We start from the raw sequence: 25,516 nt of genomic DNA on the forward strand, positions 1-25,516 counted from the left end.
TCTGTGTCTCCTGTGAGGTTACCGGGGTCAGTACGGTCTGTGCATTAATGGGCAGATACCTCTGTGTGTGAGGTTCCTGGGGTCAGTACGGTCTGTGCATTAATGGGCAGATACCTGTGTGTCTCCTGTGAGGTTCCTGGGTCAGTACGGTCTGTGCATTAATGGGCAGATACCTCTGTGTGTCCTGTGAGGTTACCGGGGTCAGTACGGTCTGTGCATTAATGGGCAGATACCTCTGTGTCTCCTGTGAGGTTACCGGGGTCAGTACGGTCTGTGCATTAATGGGCAGATACCTCTGTGTGTCCTGTGAGGTTACCGGGGTCAGTACGGTCTGTGCATTAATGGGCAGATACTCCTGTGTCCTGTGAGGTTACCGGGGTCAGTACGGTCTGTGCATTAATGGGCAGATACTTCTGTGTCTCCTGTGAGGTTACCGGGGTCAGTACGGTCTGTGCATTAATGGGCAGATACCTCTGTGTCTCCTGTGAGGTTACCGGGGTCAGTACGGTCTGTGCATTAATGGGCAGATACCTATGTGTCTCCTGTGAAGTTACCGGGGTCAGTACGGTCTGTGCATTAATGGGCAGATACCTCTGTGTGTCCTGTGAGGTTACCGGGATCAGTACGGTCTGTGCATTAATGGGCAGATACTCCTGTGTCCTGTGAGGTTACCGGGGTCAGTACGGTCTGTGCATTAATGGGCAGATACTTCTGTGTCTCCTGTGAGGTTACCGGGGTCAGTACGGTCTGTGCATTAATGGGCAGATACCTCTGTGTCTCCTGTGAGGTTACCGGGGTCAGTACGGTCTGTGCATTAATGGGCAGATACCTCTGTGTCTCCTGTGAGGTTACCGGGGTCAGTACGGTCTGTGCATTAATGGGCAGATACCTCTGTGTCTCCTGTGAGGTTACCGGGGTCAGTACGGTCTGTGCATTAATGGGCAGATACCTCTGTTTCTCCTGTGAGGTTACCGGGGTCAGTACGGTCTGTGCATTAATGGGCAGATACCTCTGTGTCTCCTGTGAGGTTACCGGGGTCAGTACGGTCTGTGCATTAATGGGCAGATACCTCTGTGTCTCCTGTGAGGTTACCGGGGTCAGTACGGTCTGTGCATTAATGGGCAGATACCTCTGTGTCTCCTGTGAGGTTACCGGGGTCAGTACGGTCTGTGCATTAATGGGCAGATACCTCTGTGCCTCCTGTGAGGTTACCGGGGTCAGTACACTCTGTGCATTAATGGGCAGATACCTCTGTGCCTCCTGTGAGGTTACCGGGGTCAGTACGGTCTGTGCATTAATGGGCAGATACCTCTGTGCCTCCTGTGAGGTTACCGGGGTCAGTACGGTCTGTGCATTAATGGGCAGATACCCCTGTGTCTCCTGTGAGGTTACCGGGGTCAGTACGGTCTGTGCATTAATGGGCAGATACCTCTGTGTCTCCTGTGAGGTTACCGGGGTCAGTACGGTCTGTGCATTAATGGGCAGATACCCCTGTGTCTCCTGTGAGGTTACCGGGGTCAGTACGGTCTGTGCATTAATGGGCAGCTACCCCTGTGTGTCCTGTGAGGTTACCGGGGTCAGTACGGTCTGAGCATTAATGGGCAGATACCTCTGTGTGTCCTGTGAGGTTACCGGGGTCAGTATGGTCGGTGCATTAATGGGCAGATACCTCTGTGTGTCTCCTGTGAGGTTACCAGGGTCAGTACGGTCTGTGCATTAATGGGCAGATACCTCTGTGTGTGAGGTTACCGGGGTCAGTACGGTCTGTGCATTAATGGGCAGATACCTGTGTGTCCTGTGAGGTTACCGGGGTCAGTACGGTCTGTGCATTAATGGGCAGATACCTCTGTGCCTCGTGTGAGGTTACCGGGGTCAGTACGGTCTGTGCATTAATGGGCAGATACCTCTGTGTCTCCTGTGAGGTTACCGGGGTCAGTACGGTCTGTGCATTAATGGGCAGATACCCCTGTGTCTCCTGTGAGATTACCGGGGTCAGTACGGTCTGTGCATTAATGGGCAGATACCTCTGTGTGTCCTGTGAGGTTACCGGGGTCAGTACGGTCTGTGCATTAATGGGCAGATACCTCTGTGTGTCCTGTGAGGTTACCGGGGTCAGTACGGTCTGTGCATTAATGGGCAGATACCCCTGTGTCTCTTGTGAGGTTACCGGGGTCAGTACGGTCTGCATTAATGGGCAGATACCTCTGTGTCTCCTGTGAGGTTACCGGGGTCAGTACGGTCTGTGCATTAATGGGCAGATACCTCTGTTTCTCCTGTGAGGTTACCGGGGTCAGTACGGTCTGTGCATTAATGGGCAGATACCTCTGTGTCTCCTGTGAGGTTACCGGGGTCAGTACGGTCTGTGCATTAATGGGCAGATACCTCTGTGTCTCCTGTGAAGTTACCGGGGTCAGTACGGTCTGTGCATTAATGGGCAGATACCTCTGTGCCTCCTGTGAGGTTACCGGGGTCAGTACGGTCTGTGCATTAATGGGCAGATACCTCTGTGTCTCCTGTGAGGTTACCGGGGTCAGTACGGTCTGTGCATTAATGGGCAGATACCTCTGTGCCTCCTGTGAGGTTACCGGGGTCAGTACGGTCTGTGCATTAATGGGCAGATACCCCTGTGTCTCCTGTGAGGTTACCGGGGTCAGTACGGTCTGTGCATTAATGGGCAGATACCTCTGTGTCTCCTGTGAGGTTACCGGGGTCAGTACGGTCTGTGCATTAATGGGCAGATACCCCTGTGTCTCCTGTGAGGTTACCGGGGTCAGTACGGTCTGTGCATTAATGGGCAGCTACCCCTGTGTGTCCTGTGAGGTTACCGGGGTCAGTACGGTCTGTGCATTAATGGGCAGATACCCCTGTGTGTGTCCTGTGAGGTTACCGGGGTCAGTACGGTCTGTGCATTAATGGGCAGATACCTCTGTGTGTCCTGTGAGGTTACCGGGGTCAGTACGGTCTGTGCATTAATGGGCAGATACCTCTGTGTGTCTCCTGTGAGGTTACCGGGGTCAGTACGGTCTGTGCATTAATGGGCAGATACCTCTGTGTGTGAGGTTACCGGGGTCAGTACGGTCTGTGCATTAATGGGCAGATACCTGTGTGTCCTGTGAGGTTACCGGGGTCAGTACGGTCTGTGCATTAATGGGCAGATACCTCTGTGCCTCCTGTGAGGTTACCGGGGTCAGTACGGTCTGTGCATTAATGGGCAGATACCTCTTTGTCTCCTGTGAGGTTACCGGGGTCAGTACGGTCTGTGCATTAATGGGCAGATACCCCTGTGTCTCCTGTGAGGTTACCGGGGTCAGTACGGTCTGTGCATTAATGGGCAGATACCTCTGTGTGTCCTGTGAGGTTACCGGGGTCAGTACGGTCTGTGCATTAATGGGCAGATACCTCTGTGTCTCCTGTGAGGTTACCGGGGTCAGTACGGTCTGTGCATTAATGGGCAGATACCTCTGTGTGTGAGGTTACCGGGGTCAGTACGGTCTGTGCATTAATGGGCAGATACCTCTGTGTGTCCTGTGAGGTTACCGGGGTCAGTACAGTCTGTGCATTAATGGGCAGATACCCCTGTGTGTCTCCTGTGAGGTTACCGGGGTCAGTACGGTCTGTGCATTAATGGGCAGATACCTCTGTGTCTCCTGTGAGGTTACCGGGGTCAGTACGGTCTGTGCATTAATGGGCAGATACCTCTGTGTCTCCTGTGAGGTTACCGGGGTCAGTACGGTCTGTGCATTAATGGGCAGATACCTCTGTGTGTCCTGTGAGGTTACCAGGGTCAGTACGGTCTGTGCTTTAATGGGCAGATACCCCTGTGTGTCTCCTGTGAGGTTACCGGGGTCAGTACGGTCTGTGCATTAATGGGCAGATACCTCTGTGTCTCCTGTGAGGTTACCGGGGTCAGTACGGTCTGTGCATTAATGAGCAGATACCTCTGTGTCTCCTGTGAGGTTACCGGGGTCAGTACGGTCTGTGCATTAATGGGCAGATACCTCTGTGCCTCCTGTGAGGTTACCGGGGTCAGTACGGTCTGTGCATTAATGGGCAGATACCTCTGTGTCTCCTGTGAGGTTACCGGGGTCAGTACGGTCTGTGCATTAATGGGCAGATACCCCTGTGTGTCTCCTGTGAGGTTACCGGGGTCAGTACGGTCTGTGCATTAATGGGCAGATACCTCTGTGTGTCCTGTGAGGTTACCGGGGTCAGTACGGTCTGTGCATTAATGGGCAGATACCCCTGTGTGTCTCCTGTGAGGTTACTGGGGTCAGTACGGTCTGTGCATTAATGGGCAAATACCTCTGTGTCTCCTGTGAGGTTACCGGGGTCAGTACGGTCTGTGCATTAATGGGCAGATACCTCTGTGTGTCCTGTGAGGTTACCGGGGTCAGTACGGTCTGTGCATTAATGGGCAGATACCCCTGTGTGTCTCCTGTGAGGTTACCGGGGTCAGTACGGTCTGTGCATTAATGGGCAGATACCTCTGTGTGTCCTGTGAGGTTACCGGGGTCAGTACGGTCTGTGCATTAATGGGCAGATACCCCTGTGTCTCCTGTGAGGTTACCGGGGTCAGTACGGTCTGTGCATTAATGGGCAGATACCTCTGTTTCTCCTGTGAGGTTACCGGGGTCAGTACGGTCTGTGCATTAATGGGCAGATACCTCTGTGTCTCCTGTGAGGTTACCGGGGTCAGTACGGTCTGTGCATTAATGGGCAGATACCTCTGTGTCTCCTGTGAGGTTACCGGGGTCAGTACGGTCTGTGCATTAATGGGCAGATACCTCTGTGTCTCCTGTGAGGTTACCGGGGTCAGTACGGTCTGTGCATTAATGGGCAGATACCTCTGTGCCTCCTGTGAGGTTACCGGGGTCAGTACGGTCTGTGCATTAATGGGCAGATACCTCTGTGCCTCCTGTGAGGTTACCGGGGTCAGTACGGTCTGTGCATTAATGGGCAGATACCTCTGTGCCTCCTGTGAGGTTACCGGGGTCAGTACGGTCTGTGCATTAATGGGCAGATACCCCTGTGTCTCCTGTGAGGTTACCGGGGTCAGTACGGTCTGTGCATTAATGGGCAGATACCTCTGTGTCTCCTGTGAGGTTACCGGGGTCAGTACGGTCTGTGCATTAATGGGCAGATACCCCTGTGTCTCCTGTGAGGTTACCGGGGTCAGTACGGTCTGTGCATTAATGGGCAGATACCTCTGTGTCTCCTGTGAGGTTACCGGGGTCAGTACGGTCTGTGCATTAATGGGCAGATACCTCTGTGTCTCCTGTGAGGTTACCGGGGTCAGTACGGTCTGTGCATTAATGGGCAGATACCTCTGTTTCTCCTGTGAGGTTACCGGGGTCAGTACGGTCTGTGCATTAATGGGCAGATACCTCTGTGTCTCCTGTGAGGTTACCGGGGTCAGTACGGTCTGTGCATTAATGGGCAGATACCCCTGTGTCTCCTGTGAGGTTACTGGGGTCAGTACGGTCTGTGCATTAATGGGCAGATACCTCTGTGTCTCCTGTGAGGTTACCGGGGTCAGTACGGTCTGTGCATTAATGGGCAGATACCTCTGTGTGTGAGGTTCCTGGGGTCAGTACGGTCTGTGCATTAATGGGCAGATACCTGTGTGTCTCCTGTGAGGTTCCTGGGTCAGTACGGTCTGTGCATTAATGGGCAGATACCTCTGTGTGTCCTGTGAGGTTACCGGGGTCAGTACGGTCTGTGCATTAATGGGCAGATACCTCTGTGTCTCCTGTGAGGTTACCGGGGTCAGTACGGTCTGTGCATTAATGGGCAGATACCTCTGTGTGTCCTGTGAGGTTACCGGGGTCAGTACGGTCTGTGCATTAATGGGCAGATACTCCTGTGTCCTGTGAGGTTACCGGGGTCAGTACGGTCTGTGCATTAATGGGCAGATACTTCTGTGTCTCCTGTGAGGTTACCGGGGTCAGTACGGTCTGTGCATTAATGGGCAGATACCTCTGTGTCTCCTGTGAGGTTACCGGGGTCAGTACGGTCTGTGCATTAATGGGCAGATACCTATGTGTCTCCTGTGAAGTTACCGGGGTCAGTACGGTCTGTGCATTAATGGGCAGATACCTCTGTGTGTCCTGTGAGGTTACCGGGATCAGTACGGTCTGTGCATTAATGGGCAGATACTCCTGTGTCCTGTGAGGTTACCGGGGTCAGTACGGTCTGTGCATTAATGGGCAGATACTTCTGTGTCTCCTGTGAGGTTACCGGGGTCAGTACGGTCTGTGCATTAATGGGCAGATACCTCTGTGTCTCCTGTGAGGTTACCGGGGTCAGTACGGTCTGTGCATTAATGGGCAGATACCTCTGTGTCTCCTGTGAGGTTACCGGGGTCAGTACGGTCTGTGCATTAATGGGCAGATACCTCTGTGTCTCCTGTGAGGTTACCGGGGTCAGTACGGTCTGTGCATTAATGGGCAGATACCTCTGTTTCTCCTGTGAGGTTACCGGGGTCAGTACGGTCTGTGCATTAATGGGCAGATACCTCTGTGTCTCCTGTGAGGTTACCGGGGTCAGTACGGTCTGTGCATTAATGGGCAGATACCTCTGTGTCTCCTGTGAGGTTACCGGGGTCAGTACGGTCTGTGCATTAATGGGCAGATACCTCTGTGTCTCCTGTGAGGTTACCGGGGTCAGTACGGTCTGTGCATTAATGGGCAGATACCTCTGTGCCTCCTGTGAGGTTACCGGGGTCAGTACACTCTGTGCATTAATGGGCAGATACCTCTGTGCCTCCTGTGAGGTTACCGGGGTCAGTACGGTCTGTGCATTAATGGGCAGATACCTCTGTGCCTCCTGTGAGGTTACCGGGGTCAGTACGGTCTGTGCATTAATGGGCAGATACCCCTGTGTCTCCTGTGAGGTTACCGGGGTCAGTACGGTCTGTGCATTAATGGGCAGATACCTCTGTGTCTCCTGTGAGGTTACCGGGGTCAGTACGGTCTGTGCATTAATGGGCAGATACCCCTGTGTCTCCTGTGAGGTTACCGGGGTCAGTACGGTCTGTGCATTAATGGGCAGCTACCCCTGTGTGTCCTGTGAGGTTACCGGGGTCAGTACGGTCTGAGCATTAATGGGCAGATACCTCTGTGTGTCCTGTGAGGTTACCGGGGTCAGTATGGTCGGTGCATTAATGGGCAGATACCTCTGTGTGTCTCCTGTGAGGTTACCAGGGTCAGTACGGTCTGTGCATTAATGGGCAGATACCTCTGTGTGTGAGGTTCCTGGGGTCAGTACGGTCTGTGCATTAATGGGCAGATACCTCTGTGTCTCCTGTGAGGTTACCGGGGTCAGTACGGTCTGTGCATTAATGGGCAGATACCTCTGTGCCTCCTGTGAGGTTACCGGGGTCAGTACGGTCTGTGCATTAATGGGCAGATACCTCTGTGCCTCCTGTGAGGTTACCGGGGTCAGTACGGTCTGTGCATTAATGGGCAGATACCTCTGTGCCTCCTGTGAGGTTACCGGGGTCAGTACGGTCTGTGCATTAATGGGCAGATACCCCTGTGTCTCCTGTGAGGTTACCGGGGTCAGTACGGTCTGTGCATTAATGGGCAGATACCTCTGTGTCTCCTGTGAGGTTACCGGGGTCAGTACGGTCTGTGCATTAATGGGCAGATACCCCTGTGTCTCCTGTGAGGTTACCGGGGTCAGTACGGTCTGTGCATTAATGGGCAGATACCTCTGTGTCTCCTGTGAGGTTACCGGGGTCAGTACGGTCTGTGCATTAATGGGCAGATACCTCTGTGTCTCCTGTGAGGTTACCGGGGTCAGTACGGTCTGTGCATTAATGGGCAGATACCTCTGTTTCTCCTGTGAGGTTACCGGGGTCAGTACGGTCTGTGCATTAATGGGCAGATACCTCTGTGTCTCCTGTGAGGTTACCGGGGTCAGTACGGTCTGTGCATTAATGGGCAGATACCCCTGTGTCTCCTGTGAGGTTACTGGGGTCAGTACGGTCTGTGCATTAATGGGCAGATACCTCTGTGTCTCCTGTGAGGTTACCGGGGTCAGTACGGTCTGTGCATTAATGGGCAGATACCTCTGTGTGTGAGGTTCCTGGGGTCAGTACGGTCTGTGCATTAATGGGCAGATACCTGTGTGTCTCCTGTGAGGTTCCTGGGTCAGTACGGTCTGTGCATTAATGGGCAGATACCTCTGTGTGTCCTGTGAGGTTACCGGGGTCAGTACGGTCTGTGCATTAATGGGCAGATACCTCTGTGTCTCCTGTGAGGTTACCGGGGTCAGTACGGTCTGTGCATTAATGGGCAGATACCTCTGTGTGTCCTGTGAGGTTACCGGGGTCAGTACGGTCTGTGCATTAATGGGCAGATACTCCTGTGTCCTGTGAGGTTACCGGGGTCAGTACGGTCTGTGCATTAATGGGCAGATACTTCTGTGTCTCCTGTGAGGTTACAGGGGTCAGTACGGTCTGTGCATTAATGGGCAGATACCTCTGTGTCTCCTGTGAGGTTACCGGGGTCAGTACGGTCTGTGCATTAATGGGCAGATACCTATGTGTCTCCTGTGAAGTTACCGGGGTCAGTACGGTCTGTGCATTAATGGGCAGATACCTCTGTGTGTCCTGTGAGGTTACCGGGATCAGTACGGTCTGTGCATTAATGGGCAGATACTCCTGTGTCCTGTGAGGTTACCGGGGTCAGTACGGTCTGTGCATTAATGGGCAGATACTTCTGTGTCTCCTGTGAGGTTACCGGGGTCAGTACGGTCTGTGCATTAATGGGCAGATACCTCTGTGTCTCCTGTGAGGTTACCGGGGTCAGTACGGTCTGTGCATTAATGGGCAGATACCTCTGTGTCTCCTGTGAGGTTACCGGGGTCAGTACGGTCTGTGCATTAATGGGCAGATACCTCTGTGTCTCCTGTGAGGTTACCGGGGTCAGTACGGTCTGTGCATTAATGGGCAGATACCTCTGTTTCTCCTGTGAGGTTACCGGGGTCAGTACGGTCTGTGCATTAATGGGCAGATACCTCTGTGTCTCCTGTGAGGTTACCGGGGTCAGTACGGTCTGTGCATTAATGGGCAGATACCTCTGTGTCTCCTGTGAGGTTACCGGGGTCAGTACGGTCTGTGCATTAATGGGCAGATACCTCTGTGTCTCCTGTGAGGTTACCGGGGTCAGTACGGTCTGTGCATTAATGGGCAGATACCTCTGTGCCTCCTGTGAGGTTACCGGGGTCAGTACACTCTGTGCATTAATGGGCAGATACCTCTGTGCCTCCTGTGAGGTTACCGGGGTCAGTACGGTCTGTGCATTAATGGGCAGATACCTCTGTGCCTCCTGTGAGGTTACCGGGGTCAGTACGGTCTGTGCATTAATGGGCAGATACCCCTGTGTCTCCTGTGAGGTTACCGGGGTCAGTACGGTCTGTGCATTAATGGGCAGATACCTCTGTGTCTCCTGTGAGGTTACCGGGGTCAGTACGGTCTGTGCATTAATGGGCAGATACCCCTGTGTCTCCTGTGAGGTTACCGGGGTCAGTACGGTCTGTGCATTAATGGGCAGCTACCCCTGTGTGTCCTGTGAGGTTACCGGGGTCAGTACGGTCTGAGCATTAATGGGCAGATACCTCTGTGTGTCCTGTGAGGTTACCGGGGTCAGTATGGTCGGTGCATTAATGGGCAGATACCTCTGTGTGTCTCCTGTGAGGTTACCAGGGTCAGTACGGTCTGTGCATTAATGGGCAGATACCTCTGTGTGTGAGGTTACCGGGGTCAGTACGGTCTGTGCATTAATGGGCAGATACCTGTGTGTCCTGTGAGGTTACCGGGGTCAGTACGGTCTGTGCATTAATGGGCAGATACCTCTGTGCCTCGTGTGAGGTTACCGGGGTCAGTACGGTCTGTGCATTAATGGGCAGATACCTCTGTGTCTCCTGTGAGGTTACCGGGGTCAGTACGGTCTGTGCATTAATGGGCAGATACCCCTGTGTCTCCTGTGAGATTACCGGGGTCAGTACGGTCTGTGCATTAATGGGCAGATACCTCTGTGTGTCCTGTGAGGTTACCGGGGTCAGTACGGTCTGTGCATTAATGGGCAGATACCTCTGTGTGTCCTGTGAGGTTACCGGGGTCAGTACGGTCTGTGCATTAATGGGCAGATACCCCTGTGTCTCTTGTGAGGTTACCGGGGTCAGTACGGTCTGCATTAATGGGCAGATACCTCTGTGTCTCCTGTGAGGTTACCGGGGTCAGTACGGTCTGTGCATTAATGGGCAGATACCTCTGTGCCTCCTGTGAGGTTACCGGGGTCAGTACGGTCTGTGCATTAATGGGCAGATACCTCTGTGTCTCCTGTGAGGTTACCGGGGTCAGTACGGTCTGTGCATTAATGGGCAGATACCTCTGTGCCTCCTGTGAGGTTACCGGGGTCAGTACGGTCTGTGCATTAATGGGCAGATACCCCTGTGTCTCCTGTGAGGTTACCGGGGTCAGTACGGTCTGTGCATTAATGGGCAGATACCTCTGTGTCTCCTGTGAGGTTACCGGGGTCAGTACGGTCTGTGCATTAATGGGCAGATACCCCTGTGTCTCCTGTGAGGTTACCGGGGTCAGTACGGTCTGTGCATTAATGGGCAGCTACCCCTGTGTGTCCTGTGAGGTTACCGGGGTCAGTACGGTCTGTGCATTAATGGGCAGATACCCCTGTGTGTGTCCTGTGAGGTTACCGGGGTCAGTACGGTCTGTGCATTAATGGGCAGATACCTCTGTGTGTCCTGTGAGGTTACCGGGGTCAGTACGGTCTGTGCATTAATGGGCAGATACCTCTGTGTGTCTCCTGTGAGGTTACCGGGGTCAGTACGGTCTGTGCATTAATGGGCAGATACCTCTGTGTGTGAGGTTACCGGGGTCAGTACGGTCTGTGCATTAATGGGCAGATACCTGTGTGTCCTGTGAGGTTACCGGGGTCAGTACGGTCTGTGCATTAATGGGCAGATACCTCTGTGCCTCCTGTGAGGTTACCGGGGTCAGTACGGTCTGTGCATTAATGGGCAGATACCTCTTTGTCTCCTGTGAGGTTACCGGGGTCAGTACGGTCTGTGCATTAATGGGCAGATACCCCTGTGTCTCCTGTGAGGTTACCGGGGTCAGTACGGTCTGTGCATTAATGGGCAGATACCTCTGTGTGTCCTGTGAGGTTACCGGGGTCAGTACGGTCTGTGCATTAATGGGCAGATACCTCTGTGTCTCCTGTGAGGTTACCGGGGTCAGTACGGTCTGTGCATTAATGGGCAGATACCTCTGTGTGTGAGGTTACCGGGGTCAGTACGGTCTGTGCATTAATGGGCAGATACCTCTGTGTGTCCTGTGAGGTTACCGGGGTCAGTACAGTCTGTGCATTAATGGGCAGATACCCCTGTGTGTCTCCTGTGAGGTTACCGGGGTCAGTACGGTCTGTGCATTAATGGGCAGATACCTCTGTGTCTCCTGTGAGGTTACCGGGGTCAGTACGGTCTGTGCATTAATGGGCAGATACCTCTGTGTCTCCTGTGAGGTTACCGGGGTCAGTACGGTCTGTGCATTAATGGGCAGATACCTCTATGTCTCCTGTGAGGTTACCGGGGTCAGTACGGTCTGTGCATTAATGGGCAGATACCTCTGTGTGTCCTGTGAGGTTACCGGGGTCTGTACGGTCTGTGCATTAATGGGCAGATACCCCTGTGTGTCTCCTGTGAGGTTATCGGGGTCAGTACGGTCTGTGCATTAATGGGCAGATACCTCTGTGTGTCCTATGAGGTTACCGGGGTCAGTACGGTCTGTGCATTAATGGGCAGATACCTCTGTGTCTCCTGTGAGGTTACCGGGGTCTGTACGGTCTGTGTATTAATGGGCAGATACATCTGTGTCTCCTGTGAGGTTACCGGGGTCAGTACGGTCTGTGCATTAATGGGCAGATACCTCTGTGTGTCCTGTGAGGTTACCGGGGTCAGTACGGTCTGTGCATTAATGGGCAGATACCTCTGTGTCTCCTGTGAGGTTACCGGGGTCAGTACGGTCTGTGCATTAATGGGCAGATACCTCTGTGTCTCCTGTGAGGTTCCCGGGGTCAGTACGGCCTGTGCATTAATGGGCAGATACCTCTGTGTCTCCTGTGAGGTTACCGGGGTCAGTACGGTCTGTGCATTAATGGGCAGATACCTCTGTGTCTCCTGTGAGGTTACCAGGGTCAGTACGGTCTGTGCATTAATGGGCAGATACCTCTGTGTGTCCTGTGAGGTTACCGGGGTCAGTACAGTCTGTGCATTAATGGGCAGATACCTCTGTGTGTCCTGTGAGGTTACCGGGGTCAGTACGGTCTGTGCATTAATGGGCAGATACCTCTGTGTGTCTCCTGTGAGGTTACCGGGGTCAGTACGGTCTGTGCATTAATGGGCAGATACCTCTGTGTGTGAGGTTACCGGGGTCAGTACGGTCTGTGCATTAATGGGCAGATACCTGTGTGTCCTGTGAGGTTACCGGGGTCAGTACGGTCTGTGCATTAATGGGCAGATACCTCTGTGCCTCCTGTGAGGTTACCGGGGTCAGTACGGTCTGTGCATTAATGGGCAGATACCTCTGTGTCTCCTGTGAGGTTACCGGGGTCAGTATGGTCTGTGCATTAATGGGCAGATACCTCTGTGTGTCTTGTGAGGTTACCGGGGTCAGTACGGTCTGTGCATTAATGGGCAGATACCTCTGTGTCTCCTGTGAGGTTACCGGGGTCAGTACGGTCTGTGCATTAATGGGCAGATACCTCTGTGTGTCCTGTGAGGTTACCGGGGTCAGTACGGTCTGTGCATTAATGGGCAGATACCCCTGTGTCTCTTGTGAGGTTACCGGGGTCAGTACGGTCTGTGCATTAATGGGCAGATACCTCTGTGTCTCCTGTGAGGTTACCGGGGTCAGTACGGTCTGTGCATTAATGGGCAGATACCTCTGTTTCTCCTGTGAGGTTACCGGGGTCAGTACGGTCTGTGCATTAATGGGCAGATACCTCTGTGTCTCCTGTGAGGTTACCGGGGTCAGTACGGTCTGTGCATTAATGGGCAGATACCTCTGTGTGTCCTGTGAGGTTACCGGGGTTAGTACGGTCTGTGCATTAATGGGCAGAAATTAAGACGGGAGAGAATGAGGGCCTGTGTCAGAGCTTTAGCAGTCGAGCAACAGAGGAAAGGGCGTATCTTTGTTATATTGCGGAGGAAAAAGCAACAGGTTTTAGATATGTTTTGAATGTGAGGGGCGAATGTGAGAGAGGAGTCGAGTGTGACCCCTAGGCAGCGTGCTTGGGCTACTGGGTGAATGATCGTAGTTCCAACAGTAATGTGGAAGGAGGTAGTAGGGCCAGGTTTGGGAGGAAGTATGAAGAGCTCTGTTTTAGCCATGTTGAGTTTAAGGCGGCGGAGGGCCATCCAGGATGATATCGCAGAGAAACATACAGAAACTTTGGTTTGTACAGCAGGCGTAAGGTCGGGTGTTGAAAAGTATATTTGTGTGTCGTCAGCATAGAGGTGATAATTAAACCCAAAAGATGTTGTTATTAGGTCACCTAGAGAGAGTGTGTAAAGAGAAAAGAGAAGGGGTCCCAAGACAGAGCCCTGGGGTACCCCCACAGAGAGATAAATAGAGGAGGAGGAGGTGTTAGCAGAAGAGACACTGAAAGTACGATGGGAGAGGTAGGATGAGATCCAGGATAGAGCTTTGTTATGAATACCAAGAGTATGGAGAATGTGAAGGAGAAGAGGGTGGTCCACGGTGTCAAATGCTGCAGAGAGGTCGAGTAATATGAGCAGAGTGTAATGACCTCTGTCTTTGGCAGCATGGAGGTCGTCAGTTATTTTAGTGAGGGCTGTTTCGGTGGAGTGAGCAGTGCGGAAACCAGATTGTAGAGGGTCTAGGAGAGAATAGGTGTTGAGAAAATGGAGCAAGCGAGAGAATACAAGACGTTCAAAGAGTTTAGAGGCAAAAGGCAGGAGGGAGACAGGTCGATAGTTAGAAAGACAGGTAGGGTCAAGCTTGCTGTTTTTGAGTAATGGTATGACTGTTGCATGTTTGAAGCAGGATGGAAAGGTTCCAGAGCAGAGGGAGGAGTTAAAAATGTGTGTGAGCGTAGGGATTATAGTAGGAGAAAGAGGTTTTTTTTTTATAACTTTGGTTTAATTGGGTGAAATACATCTTACATGGTAACACCCTCCATTATCTCCAAATATATCACCATAATAAAAACTTTCATTTTTGTTTTATACAAACCTTCCAAAATTTTGACGAACTAGACTCACAAGACGAACAGGGGGGGGAAGACATGCCCAATGGTTACTGGGGCAGGGAGGGGGGGAAGGGAGAGGAGGAGGGGGGGGGATGCTCCGTGAACGATCCAAACTGCCGCTGTCAGGTGGGCTTCTTCTTTTTTTTTTTTTTTTGTGCTATATGTCGAGGCGGGCCCTGAGACCCCACCGGTCGCCCCTCCCTCCATTTATCTCCCAAGGCCTGGGTTCCACTCCCGCTCTGGGCTTACGGTCACTAAGCTGTCAAGGATCCCTTTCGTTACCGGAGAATGCATTTACCGGTAATCAATGCAGAATTGTGGTGATATCGTATTCCCGGGATGTCTGTCTGTGCCAACCAAGGCTCCCAGACTTTTAGAAAATTTGAGCCGGTGTCGTTGACCAGACTCGTCAACTGTTCCATCCGGCACACAAACCAAATTCTGTGTCTAATCTTTGGGAGAATTGGAATCTCTATTTGTTTCCATACTGCTGCGATCTCGCATCTGGTGGCAGTGGCCAGATGTGCTATTAATTTATGTGTGGCGTTTGATAGCCCCTCGACTCGTCTGCCCAGTAGGAATAGCCACGGGTCTAAGGGGATCTCCACATCCAATAGTCTTTGGAGCCAATCCTTAATTTCCTCCCAAATGGGGGTTATCTTTGCGCAAGACCACAGCATATGAAACAGGTCCGCTCTCTCCCCGCACTGTTTGGGGCAGAGCGGGGAGTAGCCTTTGACAAATTTAGATAGTTTAGCGGGCGTATAATACCACCTCATCAGGACCTTATATGCATTCTCCTTTAATGTGGTACAGATGGAGCTTTTGGCCGCCACCTGCAGGATCCTGTCCCAGTCTTCGTCCTCTAAAGTCCCACCTAGGTCTGCCTCCCACTGTCTCATGTATGAAAGTCTGGGTTGATCGTCCGTCTCCGGGCATACTACTTCTCTGTACATTCTAGACGTTAGTCCCCTTGTGTCCGTATCTCTTGAACAGAGCTGCTCAAAATTTGTTCTCCGAGGCCGAATAGGGGCTTCATTGTAGAAGGCCCTGATCTGGAGGTATCTAAAAAATTCCGTGTTAGGTAAATTTTTCTCTTCTCTAATATGATCAAATGTTTTTATGTGTAGTCTGCCCTCCAGATCTTTCAGACGGAGATATCCTGCTTGGATCCATTTTGAAAAGATCGTACTATCCATCCCTGGAGCAAAGTTTGGGTTCCCCCAGATAGGGGTCATTAGAGAGTGTAGGGACGTGAGATGGCATTTGAGCTTAACTGCGTCCCAGACCTTCAAGGAGTTAGCCATGGTCTGCAGAGGTGTCTGCATTACGGCCCGACTCTTACGGGGCAGCCAAATTAGATTCTTAATATCTATTGGTGAGCAACATTCTTTTTCTAATGCTACCCACCGGCGAAGATTCGGGTCAGTGTGCCACTGCACAATCTGGCTAAGTTGCGCTGCTTTGTAGTAGGCGAACAGACATGGCACCCCCAACCCTCCTCTCAAGGTCGGCCTCCTCAAGATTGCTCTATTAATTCTCGGGTTTTTCCTATTCCAGATAAATTTTGTTATCAGGGACTGTAGCGAGAGGATATCTTCTCTTACCAGGGGGATCGGGAGGGCCTGGAAAAGGTACAGCACCCGTGGCAGGAGATTCATCTTAACACTGTGTATGCGGCCTATCCACGAGATACTGCACTCCGCCCATTTCCCGATATCCTCACGAAGAGTCCGAAACAACCTGGGATAGTTAGCTTTGTATAAAGCCTTATATTCTTTTGTGATGTATACCCCTAAATATTTGATCATAGAGGGTTGCCACTTAAAATAGAAATTTAGATCGATTAGTTTTTCTACTTGTTTGGGTAAATTTATATTGAGGGCTTTTCCGATTTGGCCTGATTAATTTTGAACCCAGAAATTTGTCTAAAGGTCCCCAGAATTGAGAAGACGTTGGGCAGGGAGGTGAGAGGTTGTGACAATGTCAGGATCACATTATCTGCGTAGAGCGCCACTTTGTGTGATTGCCCTTTTACAGTTAGTCCCGTAATATCCGGGTTGTTTCTGATATGTGCCGCCAAGGGTTCCACGCATAGGGCGAACAACAAGGGGGACAACGGGCATCCCTGGCGCGTGCCACTCTTAATTAGGAATTGCTCGGAGGAGAAACCCTGATGCCGTACCCTTGCCGCTGGCCCCTCGTAGAGTGCCATAATGGCCTCCAAGAGGCGTCCCTCAAAGCCGAATGCTCCAAGCGTCTTCCTCAGATAGGGCCAATCTATTCTATCGAAGGCTTTTTCAGCGTCCAGACTTAATACCATTGACTGGATGTTTTGTTTCTGTGCCAAATCTATCAGATCTATTATCCGTCTGGTATTATCTGCCGCTTGCCTTCCTCCGATAAACCCCACCTGATCCGGATGAACTAACCTGGGCAGGACGGTACCCACTCTATTGGCTAGTAATTTGGAGAAAATTTTGATATCCGTGTTAATCAATGAGATGGGCCGGTAGCTCTTGCAGTCTGCCGGGTCCTTGCCAGGTTTATGGATCAGGGAGATTGACGCCTGCAGCATCTGGGCTGGGAATGAGGCCCCATGTAGTATAGAGTTAAAGAGCTTCAATAGGTGTGGGGCTAATTTTTTCAAATATTTTTTATAGTATAAGTTGGAGAAGCCATCTGGCCCGGGCGCCTTGGCCGGTTTAAGTGACTTTACAACTTCCGTTAACTCTTCTAAAGAGAAGTCCGACTGTAACGCTTCTTTCTCCACCCTGCTCAGTGTCGGCAATTTGGCTTCTTTTAAGAATTCCCCTAGATTATCCCTCGTCTTTTGATTGTGTATGACCTTACCTCCATCGTACAGTGTCACGTAGTAGTTTTTGAATTCCGCCACGATCCGCTCAGGATTGGAAGTGAGGTCCCCCCCTTGTGTGTGTATAGTTTGTATATGGTAACTAGGGATTTTGTTTCTCAATTTGTTTGCCAATAGGGTGTCTGGTTTGTTCGCCTTTTCAAAGTACCTACGCCTGGACCAGCTCATCTCCTTTTCTGCCTGGGAGGCTAGTTTGATGTTCAATTGCTGTTTGATATCTGCTAATGCTCGCAGCGTGTCCGTGTTTCTATATAGTTTATGCGCCTTTGATAGGGTCGCCAGCTTGTCCTGTAGGACCTTGATTTGTTTCTCTTGATCCCTCCTGCGCCTAGCAGCCAGGCACATGAGGGATCCTCTGAGCGTTGCCTTATGGGCCTCCCACAGGGTAGTGTTGGACGAGACACTCCCTACGTTCTCAGCAAAGAAGTCTGTGATTCTGTCTCCTATCTCTCTCTGTATGTCTGGGATTTTGAGCAATAATTCATTAAGCCTCCAATTTGCTCCAGGTCTGGCCCGCAGATCTAGTGAGCACCGCAGCTCAATGGGTGCGTGGTCGGACCACGAAATATCGTGGATCCCTGAGTGGGAGACCACAGGAACCAATCTATTGGATACAAGGAAGTAGTCCAGCCGGCTGTATCGGTTGTGGGGGTGAGAGAAAAAGGTGTAGTCTCTACTTCTGGGGTGTTGTTCCCGCCATATGTCTACTAATTGGCAATCTTTTAACCCCTGTGTGATTTGCCGGATGTCCATTTTAGGGGGGGCATCCGTAGACGTGCATCTGTCTAATTTGGGATTTAGGGTCCTGTTTAGGTCACCTGCTATTATCATCTTTCCCTTAGCCTCCCTGTGGAGCTTTCTAAAGAAGAGGGAGAAGAAATCCGCCGAGGCTTCGCAAGGTGCATAGACCGATGCTAACGTAAGCGGGTTTCCTTGTAGTGACCCCACTAAGATTAAGAATCTGCCCTCTCTATCTACAACCTTCTTCTCAACTAGAAAATCTAACCTTTTATGTATAGCTATTGCAACCCCTCTTTTTTTTACTTGTGCGGATGCCAGGTGTACTACACTGAAATCTTTGTCCCAGAACTTTGGATAACTATCTCTAGAGAAATGCGTTTCCTGGAGAAACAGGATATCGGCCCTGAGACGTTTGTAGTCCCGCAAGGCCAGCTTGCGTTTTGCTGGGCCGTTGAACCCCTTCACACTGTGAGATATGCATCTGAACTCATTACTCATAGTGTTTTATTGATGACCTGATTCTGTCGGTGACTTCTTGCGCCCTTCGGGGCCCTCTGGGAGGTGCATGGATTTCAGTTTCAGCAACCCTCTTTGCGGAGCGTCTCCTCATCTGCCTCTTGATGGGTGGGTAGGGTACGCGAAAAGGGAGAGTGGTACAGAGGGAAAAAACATTAGGGGAGGATACATACAAATCAAAACACTCAAACATATATACGTTTATACACATGTAACTGATACCGGAACCAGGCCTTCCCTGACCTACTTCCCGCATCACTGCCTTTCGGATTGAGGACCTGGCGAGTCCCGGACCCTGCCCCCCTCCCTCTCTCCGAAGGTCTTTAGGTGGTTCTGGGAGACCCCTCCCCATCACCCCCTGCTTGAGGCTTATGCCGACTTCGGGGTAGACCAGCCGGTTCCCACCCCGTGTCCGCGCATCTCATACACCCTAAATGATAAATGGGGATATATCCCCTAACTTGTTAACTGCACAACTTGGCCTAATGTGACTGTGTTTGCCAATCCAACTTTTAAGAATCAATTCTCTATCCTGTTGCCCCTTGCCTCTCTCTCCGAGTCGCCAACCATGTTCTTCAGATTCCCAGCTTACTATACTTAACCCTGCCTCGCTCTACCCTTGCTACCTCTATCCTATCTGCCTACTTCCCCCAACCTGCTTCCAACTTTCCCTAGCCTGCACGTCCTCATTCTCCTCCCCCGCGACCTCTCCGCCCCCCATCTCTTGCTCTCTTCTCTATCTCTTATACCTTTATTTTTAATTCTCACTCTTATATTCCCTCACTCTGCCTTTCCCCCTCTCCTACTTACTTTCGCCCTCTTTTTTCTCCTTCCTATTATTTCCGCCTTCCTTGCCCCTATATCTAGTCTATACCTACGTCCCTGGGCCCCTCTCGGCTACCTCCTGTTATTACTATTCCTGCCGTTCCCTTCTTCTACAATCTAGCCGTCTCTCTGCTTAATTTACCCCCTTTCCCAAGGCCTTTAAGTCCCCTATATAGTATCCCCCCTCCTGTTTCGAGTGGGAGACTTCCGCGGCAATCTGCAGTTCTTTCGCGTCTTCCGGCGCGGTGCGTCTCTGTCCAATGACGTCATCTGATTCCTTTGCCACCTCCAAGATGGCGCCCGTCGCTGTGCATCCGCCCTCGGCTGTCAGCTGGTTTCCTGTTTCCTGTGACCGGACGCCATTTTGAGGAGTGCTCCGCTATGAGGAGGAGGTGTGGCGCGCTGCTTCTTCCCGCCTTAGGAGAGCCTCTGCCATCTGCGTCTCACGCTGGAACTCACCATGCTCCGGCCTCAGCGCCATCTTTTGTTGACTGAAGGTAAGTCCGATTACTTTTTTGCAGGGATTGCGCTGCCCATCTGTTTACCCTGGGTCGGTCACCCCCCGTTCCAGGGCGGACGTGATCTTCTTGCTTCTACCCTGATCGAGCCATTTGGTGAGGGCGCGTGTGTTTGACCCGTCCAGATCCGAGGCATAACTGGGCGACACAGGTCTGATAAATGGCTGGTTTACCACCCCCTCCGGTTAGTGTGTCCAGGGGGCAGGCAGATAACAGGCAGTGGGGCTAGATAGATTGTAACCGCATAATAACTTTAAAACTGCGCAACTGTGCGCTAGTGTGGGAGGACCGGTGCCCTCATTCAGCGCTTCTTCCCTTTTGTCCGCGGGGATCCAGGCCCTCCACTCCACTCCGGCTCTAGCACTTCTGACTCCTCCGATGGGGGTGCCGGGGCACCTTTGAGGCCCAGTTTGACTAAGAATTCCGGGCCGTCTGCGGGGTCTTTAATGTGGAGTGCCCTCCCGTTCTTGGTTACCTGCAACCCGAACGGAAAGGTCCACCTGTACCGCACATTCTGCTCCCTGAGGGCCCTTGTAATGGGGAACAGGCCGCGGCGCCTGAGAAGCGTGGCTGGGGATAGATCTTGGAAGATCAGCATCCTGTTCCCCTCAAAGTCCACAGATGGCAGGGGCCTCGTCAGTCGTAGGATAGCTTCCTTCGTGGTGAAGTAGTGTAACCTAATTATAATGTCTCTGGGCTGCTCGTTATGTACTGGACGAGCCCGGAGGGCTCTATGGCATCTGTCCATTGCCCGGGCCTCCTTGTTTAGGTCGGGGAGAAGGGTCTCAATCCAGCGGGTGACATAGTCATTGCAATCCTCTATCTCCTCTGAGACTCCCCGGATCCGTAAATTGTTCCTTCTATCCCGGTTCTCAGTATCTTCCTGTCTCTCCCGCAGCTCGTCAATTTGTTTCTGTAAGTCCCCTGATTTTTTGTCAGTCCTTTGCACTGCCTTTATGGTCTGGTCCACCTTCCGTTCCAAGTCGTCAGTTCTGGTGCCCAGCTTCCCCACATCCCGTTTAATTTCTTTTATGTCAGCTTGCAGGAGCAATTTGAGGTCATTATATAACCTCTCAAAATCGCACCTTCTGACTGGTAATAGTGCTTGGTCGCTGGGGGAATCGTCTTCACCTTCCGTTTCATTATCTGTGCCGGGGTTTGAAGTTGGCGCCATTTCCTCCCTGCTCCCGCTTGTGCTAGCGCCGCCAAAGTAATTCCTTACACTACCGACACACTTTATTAAAGTGTGGCCGGTTCCGCAAGCCGGGAGATTTCCCGGCTTGCTAGTGGCCGCCCCTCGGCGTGCCGCGCGTCATCGGGTGCCTGCGCCCCCTGCACGCGCGTCCAGGGCTCCCCGAGGGAGCCCTGGTGTCCCGCGATCGCGGGACGGCGGCAGGGGGTTCCGGGGGACCCGGCGGACCCGGCAGCGGTAGGGAGAGCGCCCCGATCGGAGGGCGCTCTTCCGCTGCTTCGGCGCGCGCCCGTCACCCTCCGGCGCGCGCCAGGATACTGCTGCGGCCAAGAACGGGCAAATGCTCGAATAAACTTGGCCGCAGCAGTACATCGACCGTTTTCGTTTTTTTCTGCGCCCCCGGTTTCTTCGGTGCCATCCTGGGATGTTCAGACAGGCTGCTGGCACTGATTATTTTAAAGATCTTTATTATTTGGGTGTTTTTAAGTTGTTTTATGTGTCGCGCGGCACGGAGCTAGATTCCTATGCTGCCATCTCCGTTGCCGTCGCGCATGCGCCTCGAGAAAGAGGTTTTAGGAGATGGGAGGGAATGGGGTCAAGAGGGCAAGTGGTAGAGGGAGAAGAGGCGATCAACAGCGACACATCCTCCTCTGAGACAGTGGAAAAAGAGTCAAGGAAGGCAGGAGGAGAGTTAGGAAGAGGTGTAGGATGCGAGGAAGAAACAGAGGGGATGTTCTGACATATGGATTCCACCTTTTCCTTAAAATAGTAAGCAAAGTCCTGAGCGGAGATGGAGGAAGGAGAGGCAGCGGAGGGTGGTTTGAGTAGAGTATCAAAGACAGAGAACAGTCGGCGTGGGTTAGACTTGTGCATGTTGATTAGTGAAGAAAAGTAGGCTTGTTTAGCTTGCGAGAGGGCAGAGTTGAAACAGGATAGCATAAATTTGTAGTGAATTAAGTCTGCGAGCGTATGAGATTTCTTCCAGAGGCGTTCAGAGGAGCAAGTGGAGGAATGCAGCATGCGCGTGTGGGAATTTAGCCAGGGTCTGGGGTTAGAAGGGCGAGGGCGGCACAGAGAAAGTGGGGCATGCAGATCAAGAGAGGAGGACAAGGCAGAGTTGTAGTTCCTGACCAGGTAGTCAGGGTCTGTAGCAGAGCTGAGAGAGGAGAGGGAGGAGCGTAAAGTGGACTCAAAGTCAGGTAAGTGAATAGAGCGCAGGTTTCTACAGAACCAGGGGGGAGAAGGGGTGAAGCGAGATAGAGAGAATGAGATGAGGTGATGGTCAGAGAGAGGAAAGGGGGAAATGGAGAAATCGGAGAGAAGTTTTTAGTGAAAACCAGGTCTAAGTAGTGGCCATCCTTGTGGGTGCTGGCTGCAGTCCACTGTTGAAGGCCAAAAGAAGAGGTTAGAGAAAGAAAGCGGGAAGCCCAAGGGAGAGAGGGGGTCATCAATGTGGCAATTGAAGTCCCCAAGGAGAAGAACAGGGGTGTCTGAGGAGAGAAAGAAAGAGAGCCAGGACTCCAAGTGAGAGAGAAAGGCAGAAGGGGGATGAGTAGAGGTAGGTGGACGATAGATGACCGCCACATGGACAGGGAGAGGAGAGAAGATCTGGACAGTGTGAGCCTCAAAGGAAGGAAAAGCAAGAGATGGAGTAATAGAAAGAGTTCGGTAACGGCAGCAAGAGGAGAGCAGGAGCCCCACGCCTCCACCCCTGCCATCAGTGCGCAGAGTGTGAGAGAAGGAAAGGCCACCATAGGAGAGGGCAGCTTCCAGAGCAGAGTCAGACTGAGTGAGCCAGGTCTCAGTTATAGCAAAGAGGAGCAGAGTGAGAGAGAAGGAAGTCATGCACAGAGAGGAACTTGTTAGAGAGGGAGCGAGCATTCCAAAGAGCACAGGAGAAAGGGAGAGAGGAGGGAGGGTGGCAGGGGATGGGTATGAGGTTGGAGGGGTTGACACCAGAAGGAGTAGAGGTTGCATTAAGCAGGCGAGGACGAGCGCATGTAGGAATAAGGCAGGGACCCGGATTAGGAGAGATATCCCCAGAAGCAAGGAGGAGAAGCATGGATAGAAAGGGGATGTGTGAGTATGATTTGTAGGGGTGTGTTTTAGTGCAGGGGATATAGCTGTGTGGTGACAGAGGACGCAGGTAAGAAAGGAGTTCATGTGAACTGAGAAGTGGTGAAGGAAGGAGAGATGGAGATATATGAATAGAGTTAGAGACATACTGTGGCTGGTAAAAAGAATTGCATAATTTGAGAAGAAGTGAAGTCACAGCAAATATAAATGGTAAAGGCAGCATCACAGCAGTAATGATGCAGTCTGGTATAGATGATATCCTCCTTTCCAGTGTAGTTCAAATGCAGGAATGAGGGCCAGTTGGGGGTGTCCACTTCTTCACTTCTTTTGAACTTTCTTTTAAACTTCAGTTGTTCAGATAACCGCATTTTCATGCACATTTTGCTACATTGGGTTTTTGTGTTGATTACGTCTGTTTCCAGTAAACAGAGGACCCAGGACCCTAAGAGTAAGACTGTACATTATTCTTGGTGCTGGCAGCGTATTGGGGCGCAGTGTGACTGTTTGGGGGAGATATTGCGCAGTGTGAGGGCCTTGCTGGGGTTACTCAGCTGGAGAGCTGGAAGTTTTAACCCATGTCACACACACAGTCACGCGCTCACAGGTGTGGCGTTCCTGACATTAATAAAACGCGTGTTATATCCTTTATTTACATGCAGGAGGCAGCCATCTTTAATCTGGGGCCCTGGAGGTACCTGTAGATTGGGGAGAATGACACAATCCTCTCCCAGATTATATTCCCGGACTTGTTCAGTCTTTATACCAGATGTTTCCCACATTCTCCCTCCATCCAAAGCCGTGACAGTGTCAGCCATCGGTCACGTAATATATAGTATTTACCTATGGTCTTGTTATAGCCACAAGGCGGGACTCAGAACATCACACGCAGGCGGTGGATGAGGCCGGTGAGTTAATACTGTTTGCAGCCGCTAAGGGAGAGAAAATTACGTTTCTGTGTTTAATATCAAAACCGATAGCAAACACGACCGCACACACACACACACACACACAATCACACACACACACAGTCAGATAATGACTTGTATATTGTTCCCAAGTATTGTTTTAAATGTGTGAGACTGGTAAATGGTCTAGCCAGTCAGGTAGCTAGGGCCCGTCCTGTCTAGTAAGTCTCCAACGATGGAGTAGGCTTTCTTTTTATGCTTTGTGTTTTGGCTTAAAGGGACAGTGTACCTAATATTTTATGTTGGTGTGTGTTCTGAATAAACCCCGGAGGGATTGGTTAAACACCAGTACTGTGTGTATGGGTTTATCTGACCTAACCTACATACGGTCACAGCACCGTATAACACAAGCTCCCTGTGTTTGCGTGTAGTATAACAGAAGCTCCCCGTTTGTGTGTAGGTATATAACACACCCTGTGTGTGTATGTATAAAGAAAACAACCTCCCTGTGTGTATAACACAATCTCATTGTGCGTGTGTGTATATAACAAGCTCTCTATGTGTACAATAATTGCATATCCGTTTATTTGATACTGACCTGAACGCTTCTTGTACACATAGAATCCAACCCCAGCAGCGATAACCACCAGGACCGCAACAACAGCAATAATAATGAACAGAAGGATTGAGTCGTTCTTGGGGTCTGTATATAAGAAATACAATATAAGAGGTGAGGTACGATGCTGAGAGACACAGTAATAATAATGTACGGAGGGATTGTGTCGCTGTTCTTGGGATCTGTATATAAGAAATACATAATATGAGGTGAGGGACGGTGCTGAGAGACAGTAATAATAATGTACGGAGGGATTGTGTCGCTGTTCTTGGATCTGTATATAAGAAATACAAAATATGAGGTGAGGGACGGTGCTGAGAGACACAGTAATAATAATGTATGGAGGGATTGTGTCGCTGTTCTTGGGTTCTGTATATAAGAAATACAATATAAGAGGTGAGGGACGATGCTGAGAGACACAGTAATAATAATGTACGGAGGGATTGTGTCGCTGTTCTTGGGATCTGTATATAAGAAATACATAATATGAGGTGAGGGACGGTGCTGAGAGACAGTAATAATAATGTACGGAGGGATTGTGTCGCTGTTCTTGGATCTGTATATAAGAAATACAAAATATGAGGTGAGGGACGGTGCTGAGAGACACAGTAATAATAATGTATGGAGGGATTGTGTCGCTGTTCTTGGGTTCTGTATATAAGAAATACAATATAAGAGGTGAGGGACGATGCTGAGAGACACAGTAATAATAATGTACGGAGGGATTGTGTCGCTGTTCTTGGGATCTGTATATAAGAAATACAAAATATGAGGTGAGGGACGGTGCTGAGAGACACAGTAATAATAATGTACGGAGGGATTGTGTCGCTGTTCTTGGGATCTGTATATAAGAAATACAATATAAGAGGTGAGGGACGGTGCTGAGAGACAGTAATAATAATGTACGGGGGGATTGTGTCGCTGTTCTTGGATCTGTATATAAGAAATACAATATAAG

At 51.1% G+C, this 25,516-nt stretch overlaps 1 protein-coding gene across 1 annotated transcript in view; it reads right to left on the minus strand.

Moving 5' to 3' along the window:
• The window catches only part of LOC142471473 (class I histocompatibility antigen, F10 alpha chain-like), a 71,053-nt gene that overhangs the window by 3,395 nt on the left and 42,142 nt on the right, over window positions 1–25,516 (minus strand). Inside the window, exons 3-4 of the mRNA XM_075578269.1 lie at window positions 24,541–24,645; window positions 23,878–23,966 (exon numbers count right to left, since the gene is read on the minus strand). Coding sequence (XP_075434384.1) covers window positions 23,917–23,966; window positions 24,541–24,645 — 155 coding nt within the window. The 3' untranslated portion in view covers window positions 23,878–23,916. The remainder of the gene's footprint in view (window positions 1–23,877; window positions 23,967–24,540; window positions 24,646–25,516) is intronic.

This window comes from Ascaphus truei, chromosome 20 (assembly GCF_040206685.1).
Source record: "Ascaphus truei isolate aAscTru1 chromosome 20, aAscTru1.hap1, whole genome shotgun sequence".
Taxonomy (NCBI): domain Eukaryota; kingdom Metazoa; phylum Chordata; class Amphibia; order Anura; family Ascaphidae; genus Ascaphus; species Ascaphus truei.